The 16,379-nt window shown below is 38.1% G+C and overlaps 2 protein-coding genes across 5 annotated transcripts in view; one reads left to right on the top strand and one right to left on the bottom strand.

Moving 5' to 3' along the window:
* The first annotated feature begins 428 nt into the window (after nucleotides 1-428).
* Nucleotides 429-4,663, top strand: LOC106614934 (facilitated trehalose transporter Tret1). Its single transcript, XM_036369474.2, has 9 exons — nucleotides 429-634; nucleotides 709-1,102; nucleotides 2,343-2,575; nucleotides 2,725-2,855; nucleotides 2,908-3,100; nucleotides 3,338-3,491; nucleotides 3,560-3,774; nucleotides 3,897-4,163; nucleotides 4,238-4,663. Exons 2-9 carry the CDS (start codon nucleotides 1,054-1,056, stop codon nucleotides 4,382-4,384), a joined length of 1,389 nt encoding a protein of 462 aa, XP_036225367.2. The 5' UTR covers nucleotides 429-634; nucleotides 709-1,053; the 3' UTR covers nucleotides 4,385-4,663.
* A 573-nt stretch (nucleotides 4,664-5,236) lies between these two features.
* The window catches only part of E23 (Early gene at 23), a 28,570-nt gene continuing 17,427 nt past the window's right edge, over nucleotides 5,237-16,379 (bottom strand). For 3 of the 4 annotated variants that reach the window (XM_036369470.2, XM_036369469.2, XM_014231074.3), the window contains exons 3-9: nucleotides 9,180-9,317; nucleotides 8,527-8,938; nucleotides 8,031-8,286; nucleotides 7,209-7,943; nucleotides 6,983-7,139; nucleotides 6,606-6,872; nucleotides 5,239-6,534 (exon numbers count right to left, since the gene is read on the bottom strand). In XM_036369470.2, coding sequence (XP_036225363.2) covers nucleotides 6,336-6,534; nucleotides 6,606-6,872; nucleotides 6,983-7,139; nucleotides 7,209-7,943; nucleotides 8,031-8,286; nucleotides 8,527-8,938; nucleotides 9,180-9,317 — 2,164 coding nt within the window. In that variant the 3' untranslated portion in view covers nucleotides 5,239-6,335. Of the gene's footprint in view, nucleotides 6,535-6,605; nucleotides 6,873-6,982; nucleotides 7,140-7,208; nucleotides 7,944-8,030; nucleotides 8,287-8,526; nucleotides 8,939-9,179; nucleotides 9,318-16,379 lie in introns of all 4 variants that reach the window. The other variant, XM_036369471.2, reaches the window with a different exon arrangement.

Consider the following 16,379-nt stretch of genomic DNA (forward strand, 5'->3'; position numbering starts at 1 on the left):
TTTTGGCAAATTCTTAACACAAAAAAAAAATTCTGACAACTCGCGTGATTGCCGTACAAAAGGTCAAATTCGCATTAAACTTCTATGCTTTGCATGCATGTATGTATGTATGCACGGAGCAGATGCATGCATATAAATATAGGTCCTTATACCCTTCTGTTATAGTATGACTTCACTTCGATGTCTATAAGCAGAATATTCCATCAAACATTGCACCGAGATAATCTTAAGGAAAGATGAGGAGCAAAAGTCTGAAGGAAAGCGAAGCCAAAGTTGTATGTGAATCAGCCTTATATTCGATTATTATTCAACAAACCCCCAAACAACGAAAGCGAAAAATGATAACAAAAACCAAGCTATAGCAACTTAATTTCTCCATTAGGCAATGGTAAATTCGTGGTAAGTTTTATAGAGTGCATCTATTCGTTTCGCCGTCTCACTATTCATGGTCGTTAAGTCGTTAAGGTAATAATTATTTGAATTGTTTAGCTATCGGTTAGATACTGCGCTAGTTTATGAGGATTCACACTATCTTAGGAAGTTGTTAGCTGCTCATTAAGTGTAGTATATCATAAGTGATGGCTTTAGACGAACGTTTAATTTTGCATGGGTTGCAATAAGAGCGATATCACAGGTGAATAGGTGTACAAGTGTATTGCTGCGAGCTTAAGTACATAGACAAACATATACAGCAACTTTCATTCTTAGTTAATCTTTTTCATATCACCGACTTCAACTGATCATAGGTGGTCTGAAAATTAGACCGTAAATTGGAGCTACGTCTAAAGACAGCACCGCACAGTTAGCTGACAGCTCGCTGAGTGCAGATGGTAGCACATTAGAAATATATAAGCAAATTTTGCAAACGCACAGTAAGAATAAGTTAACTGAACGAAATCGAGAAATGAAGCAAACTCTTAGCTGAGCGCTGAAATTTGAAATTCCTTCTAAAACTCAACGAGTTGTGGAATAGCGTTGAAAGCAGTGGACAATTTTGGATTTTGCTACGATCTTTATTGGGCAAGTAAGAAGAAAGTAACTCGGTGCCGAACGATGACGGAAGGAAATCAATCGAAATACCAGTACTTGGCTGGAATAAGTGGTTAGTATGGTGCGATCGTATTGTTGTTGCCTTCCTTCGTTTTCGACAAATTTCATCAAATCAATTCCATGCGGCTTTATGCCTGCTCTCTGACGTAATTAATGTATTATATATATTTATTTGGTGTTTTGATTTTTAGATCCACTTCAACAATTAATTGAGCATGTCGCATATATGTTATGTTAATATTCTAAATAATGCAGTGAAACCGGTTTTTTAGCACGCGCTAGTCAATTCTTAAAATTTAAGAATTTAAAAATTTGTTTCCAAAGTGGTCTCAGTGATGCGGTCAAGGTTATTCGCAACTGTATACACTCTGCATTCAATATTTGCAAGTAGTATCAGATTGATCGGCAATACCCACGAATCGGGGGAATGTCAGTGCTGTGAAAGATTGAAAGGCGTATGGCACATTACCATGAGTGGTAGATAAGTAACGAAACTAGTAAAAAGTCCATAAGTGATACTCAAACACCTTTGATTTGGTACCGATAGTCATCATAATCCATACTACACACTAAGTGCCTTCGTTGAGGGCTTTCGTCTAAAGATGTGTAAACTCACTGCTCTGTACTTGGTGGCGTTGCGAGTGAGCACGTGAGGGACACGGGGGGGGGAGATAGATTTTCTGATGTTTTACAACGACGCAAATTCTAACTTTGGAATAAAACTGTGCACTTCAAATATCTGGTGCTTTTTGCAATGTAAAATGAAAATAATATTTTAACGCGAGAAAATCTTACCAAATCGTTTATAGTTTCATGAATTGTCAGCAGAAATACCTATATCCAAAATCATAAAAGATCGATGGCAACAAAACTATTATAGACCAGACTCAAATTTAAATGGTATAATAATATAACACCAACACAAACACACAGGGTGTCCTAGTGTGACAACTTAATACATTTTTTGCATTGATTTTTTATACAATTTCAATTTTTTTAAACATATATAATATTATGTCATAAATCTTTAAGATTTCTTGGGATAATCTCGTGAAATCTAAAATAGCTTTTTGATCAGCCTATGATGACCTTTGAGAGGCTCATACATTTATTTTCAGCTTTAATAAATCATACGTATTCATTTTACCAACATCGTAACTTAAATGGGTTTCGCCAACTAAGTTATTTATGTAATGTATAATCTATATGACTTTCACTATTTTATGTTTGCTCTCTTTCTCTCTCCAAATGCCGTAATTTCACTTCTCTACACGGATTCTCCTTTTCAACAGCAAATATTATGACGATATCATATGGCGGGTTCAGTGGCTGGCCATCTGCCAGCTTCTTGGAACTGCAATCCAAGGATAGTCCGCTCGAGACTGGGCCTATGTCGAGTTCGGACGTTGGTTGGGTGGGTTCAATAATTTGCGTCGGAGGTGTTCTAGGTACGATATTTTACTCCTGGTTTGCCGATAGCTATGGGCGCAAAAAGTGCATGCTGTTGGTTGCGCTACCCTCATTGGTAAGTAAATACGTAAGCAATTCATAATGGCAGAACCCACTACTACCAACTACTCCAAATACATCTTGTTTGAAACTACTTAATAATCATTCCGTAGTATTTGTTGTAGCTGGCTTGTATGTATTTTTTTAATATTTAAATTTACCTAGATCGGTTGGTGGATTATACCCTTTGCTACCACACCAACTCATCTTTGCATTGCACGTGTCTTCGGTGGTTTTGCTGGAGGTGGCATATTTACTGTTCTACCCATCTATACTGCCGAATTGGCGCAGGATCAGTGAGTATGAAGCTTCCTGTTTTTATGGCAATTTTAATATTTATCCAAACAGTGTTCGCGGTATTTTGGGGACAGTGCTTGTGTTAACATTTAACTTCGGCATACTCTGTGCATTCGTTTTGGGCAACTTTTTTACCTATGATAAGGTGGCTTGGATTCTTTCATCGCTGAGCGTTGTGTTTCTGCTATGCTTTCCTTTTTTGAAAGAAACTCCTCAACACCTTTTAAATAAAAATAAAATCAAGGTAAGTTACCCAAGTTCGGTATTGCGGAAGATTCTAACGTACTTTAAGATGGTTGAAGAAGTTTAAAAATAATCCCATAAATAGGTTACCCTCGCAAAAAGCATTAAGTTGGAAAGTTCAAATTCGATAGCACGTTTGGTTTAGTTTAAATACTCAGATCCTATAATGTATATACATATAGCAAATGATAAAAAAGTGCTTCTTTCATAATCTTAATATAAATTTGTTAAATTCCAGAAAGCTGAAAAATCATTGAAATACTTTCGTAATATACGAGCACTGTCACACGAGTGGCCCGAAGACTTCAAATTTGAGTTTGAAAAACTGAAGGCAGATGTTAAACAGAGCGACGACAACGGCGAAAATAATTCGATAACCTGGAAAGATATAAGTAAGTACTGCAGAATTTCCCTCTGAATTACATAATTTCTGAAAGTTCCTCGGGTCATTCAAATATAGATAATCCAACAACACGTAAAGCATTCTTGATTGGTATCGGCATTATGACTCTGATGTCATTTTCTGGTTGTTTTGCTATGCTCAACTATTCTGCCAACATTTTTAAAGAGTCTGGCTCAAGTCTTTCGCCCACATTGTCTGCAATAATCGTAGGCGGACTTCAATGGATCGGATCCTATATGTCAACGCTTTTGGTGGAACGCGCTGGTAGGAAGGTGAGTAAAAATTTCAAAAATTAATCGGTTGGAAAGTCGATAAAATATTGAATATCTTAAACTTGATACAGCTATACATATTCAGTTAAGTGCTGGTTAAGTTAATTTATCTATATATACAGTCTTTAATGCTAATTTCAACCACTGGCGTTGCCTTGGGTCACATTATATTCGGTGTGTACTCTTATCTCAATGTGCTCGGCTATGATGTTCGTGGGTTCTCTTGGTTGTCAACCTTTAGCTTCTCATTTACAATATTCATATCGAGCTTGGGCTTGTTAGGGCTACCCTACTTGATTATAGCGGAAATAATGCCACCGAAACTGCGCAGCATTGGCTCCATGATCTGCATGATTCAGCTGTGGATTACCACTTTAATTGTACTAAAGGTACATTTTGCGAATAAACTTTCATACGCATACATACATACTCCATCATATCTACAATATTTATATATTTTTAGTGTTTACCGTTAATGATCGAAGTGATGGGAATGCACGGGATGGTCTTTGTATTTGCCGGTATAAGCATTGTTGGCTTCATATGCGTCTATCTGTTTATACCAGAAACCAAAGGCAAAACCATCGAAGAAATCCTGGAGAGTTTATAGTATTAATGCGATGAGGAAGAGTAACGCTACAGTAGTAGTATTGTTTATTTGTTATTAATTGATGTTCCTAAGTTGTTGTTATTTGAACAAAATTATATGTGGGCGTGGTTTGTCAAGTATTTGAGACCATATTTAACTAAGGCATTGTAGAAATGTCACTCAAATGGACTGCGATATAAACTAGTGTAAATTGGGAGATTATTTGTTTTTGTTATACAATGTATATATTTCAATATACGATAATAGACTGGGGTTTGACTAAGCCCTTGATGGTATAAACTCGTTATTGTTTTTGTTAAGTTGGAAAAGAAGAATTAATTGGACAAATGTTTGGGAGCCTCCAAGGAAACGATATCTATACATCATTATTATGTTTGATGTGTCATTTGTCATTGACTTGATATGAGTTTTCTGTGATATATAAGTCAACTACCGCTGCACATATGAAGTTAGTGCATAAAGTTTGCACCGGTTAGGTAAGGCCATAACTTCTGAAAGGTTCCTAAGTTTGATACAGGCAACATTAACACGCTGAGGTACTGGCTCAATCCATACTTGAACTCGATCGTAACCCTTAAGATGCACCAAAGAGGTCATTGCTGCAACTCAACTGCTTCTCCTAGTGAATTCGAAGAATTTTGACAATAGAAGTTTCCAAAGTAAGGCGGTAATGGTCACAAGCCAGCTGGGTAATGGCAGGATTTCTACTGGTTCTATGGAAATTTCGGCGAGAAACCAATGTTTTTTTTCCCAACTCCAAGAAATAAAATGCAATATTTTGTTATTAATTGTTTTTTTTTTTTTGGTTTTTGTTTTAAATATATTCATATAATACAAAGTTTCGCAACATAGCATTCACAATATTTTATAGCGATAATTATTTATATACATAATTCTATATTTATACCACACATAAGTATAATATTTGTTGTATAATGTAAGGGAATTCGTTTGATTGTATTTGTATTTTTACTATTGTTATATTATATATGTATGTTTATCCTGCATTACTACTAACTTAATAAGTAATTTATTTACTTATTTATTTATATTTTTGTATTTGTTATTGGCGTGCATTTATAAATGTAATCATAAAACTAGAATACTACATCACAGTAATTTTCAACACACAAAAAATAAGAAAATAAGAAAAAATAAACAGACAAACTAAAAAATCCTATTACTTGTGTATATGCTACATTTGTAGGTTATGTAGCGGTTAATGGAGCGCTTTGCGATAACTAATATTTATAAGCAACAATTGAATAGTGCTCTCGCAACCTCTACTCATATTGTAGGTAACGGTAATACATGCAGCCGACCACTTTCGAATTTCATAGTGTCAGGACTGCGAATAAAAGCATATACAATATATATAGATATGTACATATATACATATGTATGTAACTAGTTGTTGGATAACGAAACTTCGCTGTTTTGTTTGGGCGTTCGGCTTTGTTGTTGCTGCATCCTTCATTTGTGATTTACTGCGTAACAATGCGATGCTTTCAAGTTTAACCACATAAAATTTTCATTAAAATAGTGTTGACATAAAATATGCACACACATACATACTTTAGATATATTAAAAACAAGGTTTCTTAAAAATGAAAATATGTGTAAACTTAAAAAATAGTTCTGTACATACATATGTATGAACGTAGGTGTCTCTCGGATGACAACGAAGCTTGTTAGCCGATTCTTAAACACCGTATTTCTGAGCACGAAACTAAAACGAGCATTTTTAAAATAAAATTGTGTTCAACGGGAAATGAAATCGCATCACCAACGAGTGTCGCCGAAACAGTTTCCAAGTGTGTCCAATAACTACACACACATGTACACTCATGCAGACATATCGACTTGCCGAAATTCTATTAGGGTTCGTATTACATACATTTTTGTGAATTTTAGTTGCTTTTATTCGTTAAGCTCACTGGACGCTCGAATATCACGTCTTGGGGCAGCGGACGTAGCGGAGCACCGCGTAGCCGAGGCAGCGGAATACCACAAAGAACATCATTAAAACAAGCGTGTTGAGCCAAAGCGGTGAGGTTGAGTTTTGTGCCTTGAGTATCTCCTCGTATGGAATGAATGTCGTCGTTGTGCTATCAGTTTTACAGAATTCAAAGCTACTAGGGTTGCCACAACTAGGAAGTAGTAAAGGAAAAACGAATGATTTTCAATTTGCAGAAATGGGTAATTTTAAGCGTTTGCTTACCTTATCGCTGGTCCTTCGCGAAACTCCAAAATCTGCATATTCTGATATGCGTAGTGTATCATTGAGGTGTAGCGGATCCAGCTGAGCCCCTCGGGTATGCGTGTCGACAAATAACCGCCGAATAGTTGTGTCGCCAGGGTGTAGAGTGCGCTCAATGTGATGCTGACATTCATATCCATGCAACAGGCGCCGATAAAGAAGCCCACACTTTGCGCCACAATTGTATTGAGCAGCAAAAAGACCAACATCAAGGAGAAGAGTTTGAAGCTGCAATGTAGCGAATTTTTATGATAATATATGTATAATCGTTGAAAGTGGTCCACTGTGCCCTTATCTACTATGAAAACTAGTGTAGTTTCTTCTGAAATGGCACTCACCTGGTACAGCCCAGCATCGGATAGGATATCATGAGGTAAACAGTCGGCAACGTCACCACCAATGGCAGTTCGCCAAACATTTTCGCCAAGTAATAGGCAGAAAGCCTGTAGGCGCCCGAACGACGCTCTTTGCTGATAACTTCGCGCTCGGCAGGGACTGTAATAAAAGCGAAATTATAAAATCCAGTTACGGTTATACACAAAAAAGGCGCTTTCAGCCACCTACATGAATTTAAAGCGCCAAAAAGCGCAAACAGCATCCAGTACGTCTGCGAGAAGAACATCCAGCCTTGCAAATCATGTAGGAACTCCTCGGTACGCGGTATTTGAAACCAAATTGAACCAGCCATCAGTGCCAAGCCGATTGTTTGGAACCAATTCAACTTGGATAACATACGCGGTTTGGCCTCCTTGAAATTTCTACTAGACAACACACAGAATTGCGTGTGAAAACTCGTCGGATAATCAAGCCAGTCGGTGTCGCCGCAGCTCTCGTAACGCTGGCAATCACTCGACGTGGCGCTCGAATTTGATTGGGAATCGTGGCCATACCATAGCTGCTGCGACGCCTCCTCATTAGAGTTCTGGTGATCATTTATGATCAGCATGGCATCATGATTGATATGGTTTGTGTGATTGTTGCGTATGTCTTTGTAGTAGTTGTTGATGATATCGTTGATGAGTGCATCGTGCTTGAGCGGTTTCTCGTGGACAATTTCGGTGGTGGTGGAAGGGCTGTTGGTAGTGGTGTTGGTTGAAATGTGGGACATTGTGTCCGCAGTATCACCATTACGTCGTATGTGCAACTGATGGTTGTTGGTGTTGTTGGAGTGGTGCTGCTGGTTGCGTTGATTGTTCGTATTCACCGTAATGCAGTTTCTATTCAAGTAGTTGCCATGTGATTCTTTGGCGGCTATGAAAAGCTTTTCGCGGATTTTCGGGTACGACTTGAGCTGTTCCACTGACAAGGAGAGAAATTATGAATATATAATGTTAATGTATGAGCATACGACATTTCATCAGCACTGGGACTCCAGTTATCACTTACATACGAAATCCGCAGGATTGTAGTGTGGCTTGATGGCAACTCCGATACTTTCGAAATACGTGTAAATATTATTCACCTCACCAAAGTATGCAGTGCGACCGCTATAGAGCAGCAGCAGCTTATCGAACATGTGGAACATTTGCGAAGACGGCTGGTGAACGGTGATCACCACAGTCTTCTGCTCTTGCACCGCGTAGCGCTTAAGAAAATTCATGAGCGATATGGCGGAATGACTGTCAAGGCCGGATGTTGGCTCCTGCAATAAACATAGATCCATATTAAAATCAACATTTACATATGTAAAAATATATCTACAAATTAAGAGTGTATCGAACAACAAATGATAGTGCTCTTAAATCGCGGCTACACACTTGCACCTTTGCTTCTCTCAGAGAGTGACAGCGTATATTGGTGTTGATATGTAGCTGCTCTCCATTTGTTATTTGAGTTTGTTTTGGTTTTTCTCCCATTGTCTTTACGTGTATTTGATACTCACATCTAATAACATCAACAACGGGTTGGTTAACAACTCGCATGCGATATTGGCGCGTTTCTTTTCACCACCCGACAGTCCACGATTCAGGTAATCGCCAAATTTCGTGTGTTGACAAAATGTTAGCTCCAGCGCCTCCAGTATACGATCCACCAATTGAATTTTCTCTGACTTTGGCATTTTCTCTGGCAGCCGTAACAATGCCGTGTACGTAACGGTCTCTCTAAGGGTCAGCCCAGAGAAAAATATCTCCTCCTGCAGCACATAGCAGATCTTGCGGCGCCACTTTTTCGAGAGCGGCTCGCGATTAAGGTAAACACCGCCACTATCGAAGCGCCGCTGCCCGCTGAGGCAGTCGAGCAATGTGGTCTTCCCACTGCCAGATGGGCCCATTACGGCTAAAACCTCACCGGGCCTGCACCGTGTTAAGGCGCCAGCACAAATGCACAACAACCAGGAAAGCAAAAGCATAAGCCCAATGCAAATTGCAGTCATATCGTCGAATAGATATCGTATATGCGTATGGACAACGAAGAATGATGCGATAGCGGAATGTGGAAATATAAAAATAGAAAATACGAAGAAAACAAAAAACATGAAGATTATTCTGTGTATATAGATAAAATGTGGCAGTATGTTTGTAGTTCAGTTGTTACCTTACTGAGCCACTCACATCGGAGAGAATCTGGCGTTCGTTGTGGAGTACGTTTATATTCTGGAATGACAACTGTAGCGTGCGGTGGTGCGGCTCCGCATCGGATATGAAAGGAAATGTAGACATCGTTTGATCGCTGCTGCAATTATAAAGAAGAACAGAAATCATATTGAAACACATTGCAAAAACAATGCTAAAAGGTATTCCAAAATTATATACAAATGTCTGTACGCATATATGTAAGTGTAAAAGCAAGGGAAATACATATTCTTATATACTAAATACATACATAGGTATATACTCGTAAAATGATTATTCACACTTTTATTTACTTCCGTCGTGTTGCACGGACAATGGCAAAGATTTCAATTGATAACAGTTATAACGGTTGTTATAATTATTAATGCTCTTATGAACACCTCAATTGGTAGAGATGCTGCGCGGGCAGCCAATGGTTGTACGCAAATAAGTATCGTACTTAACGGGATTTTTTCCTTGAAGTTCATCCTTAAAACTTATATGTCAAATTGTTGTTGCTTTATTGTCCCCTACACTGACGTCGGCATGACGATAACGCCATGGCCAAAGCCAAATCCCATGACAATACTGCCGTGCGACACACACACACACACACACACATTCGAACAGACGGTTCATTGCCCTCGTTTAATTACTTTTGTTTCGAGATAATTTCAATTAACATATTTTTGATTTTCTAGCTGTCATCCTTGTATTTATCTGTAATTCTTAATCTCTTGCATGGATACATACACAAGAAAGTATTGTGTACTCGATTGTTTATATGGAATATATACTATTACGTTTAATAAAGTCAATTTTTGCCTCTATGCACATACATATATGTACATATGTATGTAGTATAAATGGGTGAATGATTTCTCTCTAATGACAACGGCGGCAGAAGAAGTTGCAGCGAAGAACAACGACAACAACTGAACATTTACATAAATAAATGTATATAAGAAAATCGGTTCTGACCAGAAAGTAAGATAGCCAGCAGATTCTTTTCATTTGTACGCGCTTTCTATACACATACATACACACACACACATATATATATATGCCGTTTATTATCTTTTGTGTGCACATTTGCATATAGTACATATACATACATATATGTATGTGTATGTAAGCATGTGCGTTTGTATGTTTATTTTTGTTTGTGCGGCTATTCGAGCGCATTTTGACAAACTGACGCCTTAGTCAGGACTTGCATTCATACATGCAGACATATGTACATGCATGGCGATCGTGCCGGTCAGCTGCGTTAATAAACCGGTGCCACTGTCATATTATTTTAGTTTTTCTGATCTTGGTCTGATTACAGCGCCTGTGCATTCACATAACAATCGCACATACAAATATGATGCATGTACATACATACATACATTCATACATACATACGATCTACGCATTTGCAATGAGACGTGCCCAGATGTAGATATATAGAGCTTGTGTGTATACATACATACGCATGTGTATGTACGAATATATATACATATGTACATACATAGATGCAAACACATATAAGTATGTAAATAATTTAATTTTATTTTGTTGTTGCTGTTCACTTTTTGTTAAGTGGTTGTTGTTGATGCTGCTAATATTATTTTTATAAATACATATTTGTTATTGTTATTATTATCGCCAGCATTGAGCGTTTTGTAGGCATGTACGCATGTATGTACATGTATGTGTATGTTTGTGTGCGTTTAACTTTACTGTGTCTTTTGTTGTCGCCATTCGCGATACTGTGTTTGCTCCTTTAGCTGTTGCTGTTGCTGTTGTTGCTGTTGTTAATTCGACAGTCACTTAAATCACCGATTTAATTTCATTAATACATTCATACAATGTCTGTTGAAATTAACATTTTTAAATATGTTTCCTTCGGATTCGTATTTATTTTCTTTTTCGACCACAAGACATGGGATATTCTGCCCTCAGGTTCGTTGACTTCTTGTAAATCAAGTACTTAACCGAATTAATACATGAGAACGATGATACATGTACACGTATTTATTTACATATGTATGTGTTTACATGACACACATTTTCTGATACTGCAGATGCGCGATGATTGACGAAAGCTGGACCAGCGAAAGCAAGTTAAGTTAAAGGAAACAGCAGAATTTATAATAACATTGGTTAGAATGGCAAAAAAGAAGAGTTCTGCCGCATAGACCTGAATTAATCTGCGAGTCTGGAAAATGACGTACGTGGATTGGGTCTTACTTTAAAAACACCAGTTATCCCTCTCGGCTTAGCTGTGTTGGCAATGAAGCGTATGGGCTATAAATGCGTGTAGAATTCTCGAGTTCTGGTTCAATCCTATTTTGCGGCATTTTCTCCACTTTCTGTATTGAGGTGTAGTAGAAATATCCGGATAATCCTTACGTAATGTGCAACAGTCAATGCTGCACCGATTGATTGGCCGATTGACTACATATGTATATACATACGCATGCGTGTATGTGCTTAGCAACGATTCGGTGTACGTGCGAGCATGCACGACAGCCAAGTCATAAACCTACTCCATTTGGTACTTTCATTTGAAAATTGAAAGCAACCGCAAAAAGCGCAGACTCTCGCTAAGAGCGCTTCACTGGCCTAATGCCGTCTTACGAAAACATGAAAAGCCAATTGCAGAAGAAACTTAGTTCATGGGGTTCCCGATGAACTTTGCCTCAAGCCAGGCCAGTGGCTTGATATCTACATACATGTGTATGTACATACAAATAAGGATGAAATATCGGTTCTGCGTCTTTTTAAGTGCAGCTATTCAACATATCGTAGCGCTTAAGCCCAGAATTGTCGCGTAGTATGTGCGCTTCATCACTTGAACACCTTTATGAACCAGTACTTGTGCGTGTGAGTGTGCGTTTGGATTTGGCTTTGATGATCTCATACAGAAATTCGACTGACCCAATTCTTGTGCAGATTTGTGGGAAAGAGATACACCCATGATCATAGAAGAATTCGAAAATAAATTAAAAGTAAAAGAGGAATTTATGTGCTTTGGTGCTATAACACGTACGTTAAGCAAGGAAGCTTACACATATTGTGCATATGTATGTATGCATGTTTGTATGTAAGTAATGCTTTCGAAGCAACCACAGCGAAACGAACGGAACGTAGTTCAAAGCGAAAGTGGGATTGTTAAGTTTGGCTACGGGAAGACACTTGTAATCGCTCACGCTTTCATGCACACACGTATGCAGCTATGTGTTGTGTTAGTTGTTGCTGGTTTACTATAAATTAATGAAGTGTTTAATCTTTCTACTTATAAATGTGAGTGAAAAGCGCAAAAAATGCTGTAAATATGTATGTCTTTGCGTTTCCTCGTCCGTTACGACTTGTTACTGTGTGTGTATGTGCCTTAGTAATATTCGAAATTTTGACTACCTTAATCCAAAGCACTTTTTTGATTTGGTTTGATTTGATTTGATTTGGTTTTGTGTTTGCTTTCATTGTGTTTTTCTGTTTGTTTTCTATTTTTGTTGGCTTATACCTGCTTTCGCAAGAGGTTATTCACATTAGCAAAATCGCAGAAATTACGTGAAAGTTGGGCAATACTCTTATGCCGTTGGCCGCGGCATTTGTGCCAGTGAGTGCGTCTGTGGATGTGTGTGTGTGTGTGGGCGTGGCGTGCATTTAACTTTACGTTTTGGGCGATCAAACGGTCTAACAATTCGCAGAAGGGCAGCATAAGCAAAGCGCTTGAAATTCTTATCTCGTTTGCTTTTGTTTTTGTGGAATACATTGACCGATATTAAATGGGCGAATCGAAGTGAAGGCGCTAAAGCGAAAAAGTGTCAAAGCACAGCTAGGGATCAGCAACGGCTATCTGCTAGAACCGTAAGTCAGTGCCCAAAAGTTGCCATACACACGCGCACATAAAAGTACACAGCGTAGGGGGAAACGACGCTTGTTCGTGTGCATGTGTGTGACTGCGTGTTTAAGCGTAGAATGAAATGATAAAGCAAAATATAAAAATACATATCATATACTACAAACAGACAGACATATGTATAATACATAATATGAATAAATGCAAGAATTTTGAGCAAATGTGTGGAGTGAAATTTCATTAGACCAAACAAATAACAATAACAATAAATACTTATATCAACAAATTTTAATGGGAAACAAAGCAACATTCACAAAGGTCATTGACAATTCCATTTGCACACGCACACAAACACACACAACGCAGCCACACGTGCACATTAAACGCAAATGGTTGGTTGAGCTGGCAAATTTTTGCAAGGCAACTAATAGTGAGCATACATACATACATATATACATACACATGCCTATGTTTTGAAGATTGTGACAATTGATTTTCGGCCTGACGAGTCGGTCTAGTCAATAGAAATCATGCAATTTTCGAAAATGAAAATATCTAGGTCACTGGGGAACTTGCAAACAAAGAGTAGAGTGATGATTTAGTGCATACAATCACATACACGCAAAAGGGCCTTCCCACATTTAAAAAGGACAGTTCTGTATGGATGCATGCATGATACATGCGGCCTTGTAAGGGTATGGGTCACGTGAAGCTCTAGGACTCACTTTTTTGGAATTTTTCCACCAAATTTACCGTCATGAAGCCTTCAGAGTGGCCAATAATGTAGTTATGATATTTTCAAGAACATTAGACACTTTCCTTTGCTCTTTAGAGAAAAGTTCGAAAGAGCCTATTGAACTTTTCAAAAGATGGCACAGCTCACTTGTAAAAATTACATAAATAAATACGAATTAGAAGAACACTCACGCGAATATTGGCTGGCCTGTGTCATTTTTATATGTTTCTATGCTTTTAGGCTGTGACCATGAGTAATCGGCTTTTAATTGTGAATTCGGAACTTTTCACTTTGTTCTTTTTGCGAAATTTGACCCAATTTCTCGATTCGTTGTTTCGTTGCTTTCGCATTCTTCAACTATTTTTTTGAATGTGTTCGTTTGCTTGAGACGCTATAAACTTTGAGGTGTGTAGATATGTTTGGTGGACATATGTATGTATGAATATATGTATATTTAGGAACTTGAAGGGGCTGCCGGACACAGTTTAGATCTAATTGAGTGTTTTATAATTGGAAAACATTTATTGACAATTTGTCCTCTATGCACATATATATATGAGTGGGTTTTAAGCCTTATATAATTTTGTAAATATATTTGCTGACTAAGTATATGTGTCAAGGTCTCGCAGAGTGCTGACAGTCATTAAATGACGATGGGAATGAATGAGGAAATTGGAGCTGAAATATTCACAGTAATGCTCAACGAAGAGCAGTTTCATCGGAGGGGCGCTATTTAATGTATTAATAATACTGAACCTTTAAGGCGCATAATTAATATACTAATAATTTTTATTTAGCCGAACCGATACTGATTCCGAAGTACATACTGAACATAACCTTTGCTTCAGCCATCGATTTATATTGAAAAAGCAATATTTGAAATTTCGAAACTATTATTGATAAGGAAAATATATCTATAATTGCAGCAGCCATTACCTTACGTTACAAGATGAGATGAAAGTATACCATACACATATACATACATACATGATATGATGCTATAAGCAATAATGTTTTAGTAGGTTGAGAAAAATAGTAAAGCAACCCATTTGGAGTCTATCTAGTGCGTGGTTAACGGTACACCATGCAAGAGACCTTACCATGTGATCATACTGCGATCTATTGAACACAATTGGGGACATTGTAATTACAAGTACTGAGATATTTTTTTATATAAAGGAGATATATTTACACCATCACCTACATGTCGCTTTCAAGAGCCTACACACGTATGTTTGTGCATATCGGTGCGCTTAATCTCCATTTATATAAAGCAGAAATATGCCGCTGGCACAAAATCGCACTCAGTCAAGCAATTTGCCAATTGAACTCCATTCAGCGATATAACAATGCAATGACAAACAACAATGGAACTAGGAAGCATATTTCCCACATGTAATTATCACCGCAATCGCTGCATTGGCGAGAAAGTGCGCCACTTGGGCTGCGCCCCAACTGGCCAATCGTCGTTATGGATTAGTTCGAAAGAAAAAAAGCAAGAAAGAAATAAATAAAGAAAGCGCTTTCTTGTTAAATTATGCACGTCGGCGGCTGCAGTAGTTGTTGCATTTATTGTTGTTGCGCAGAGCGTGTGCACTTCCTCTTACATTTATTTGCCATATTTATTATTTATTTCATTTCATTATTACATTCGGATTTTTTTATATATATTTTTGTTTGGTTATGTGAGAGGCACTTTCAGCGTCAATTGCAACTTAACCGCAAGCCAAAGTGTCTGCGCGAGCAGTTATTGTGTTGCTGTTGTTGCTGATACAACAGCATTTCTCTCCACAGCAGTGTGAATAGACAAAAGCTCACACATAATATTGACCTGTATCAATCTGTATATGTGGAAGAGTCCTGCTTTGAGGTTAGCAATTTACATCATGGAGACCACTTGTGTGCAAGCTTATGTACCTTGAGTTGGCCCTATGCTCGGACGCTGCAACTTCTTAAAACTCAGAAGGCATGAAACTAGTAGCGATAAAAAGATAATGGCACAGCGAGCATACCCTCTTCAATCAGACCGTAGAGTGGTCACTTATGGGTGATATGTGTGTGGATGTACTCTAAGACAAGTGTCTCTAAGTGGGCATGCACTTCAATCACATTTGCGAATGCTCGCGCTACTGCTCACCGCACGGTCGCACAGACGCACAGGGTGATGTCGCCACAAGGGCTACTTGACTTCTTTTGTTGAAAGCACGGTCGCTTAATTTATACAACGATTACGTTATACATACATACATACAAGTGTTCAACTTGCAACAGAATGCTGCAAAGTCTATTTGGGATGGAGTGGAGCGCCAGCCACGTCGCGGTGTGATTTCGCTTATCGCTTACAAGCCTGATTTAACTGATGAGTTAAACTGAAAGCCATGCCGGGCGCTGACACACGTTCATATCTGGATGTGAATTTTTGTAAATTTATATCGAGTTCCAAGCACAATTCGTTGTTGCATTTATGACTATGGTGACGGCACGACGAGCTGGTTGTTGTATCTTGAATGCTGGCAAGTCACAGCGGCGAATGATGCAAAATGAAAGCTAAATTTAGTGGAAAAATCGTGCAACCAATTACGCAGATGATTTATGGT

This window comes from Bactrocera oleae, chromosome 3 (genome assembly GCF_042242935.1).
Source record: "Bactrocera oleae isolate idBacOlea1 chromosome 3, idBacOlea1, whole genome shotgun sequence".
Taxonomy (NCBI): domain Eukaryota; kingdom Metazoa; phylum Arthropoda; class Insecta; order Diptera; family Tephritidae; genus Bactrocera; species Bactrocera oleae.

Excerpts from the sequence above, each read along its gene's own strand:
- LOC106614934 (XM_036369474.2), top strand. The coding sequence starts at position 1,054 with ATGACGGAAGGAAATCAATCGAAATACCAGTACTTGGCTGGAATAAGT. Across the intron at positions 2,576-2,724 it reads TGGTTGCGCTACCCTCATTG|ATCGGTTGGTGGATTATACC; the intron begins GTAAGTAAATAC and ends AAATTTACCTAG. Across the intron at positions 2,856-2,907 it reads GCCGAATTGGCGCAGGATCA|TGTTCGCGGTATTTTGGGGA; the intron begins GTGAGTATGAAG and ends TTATCCAAACAG.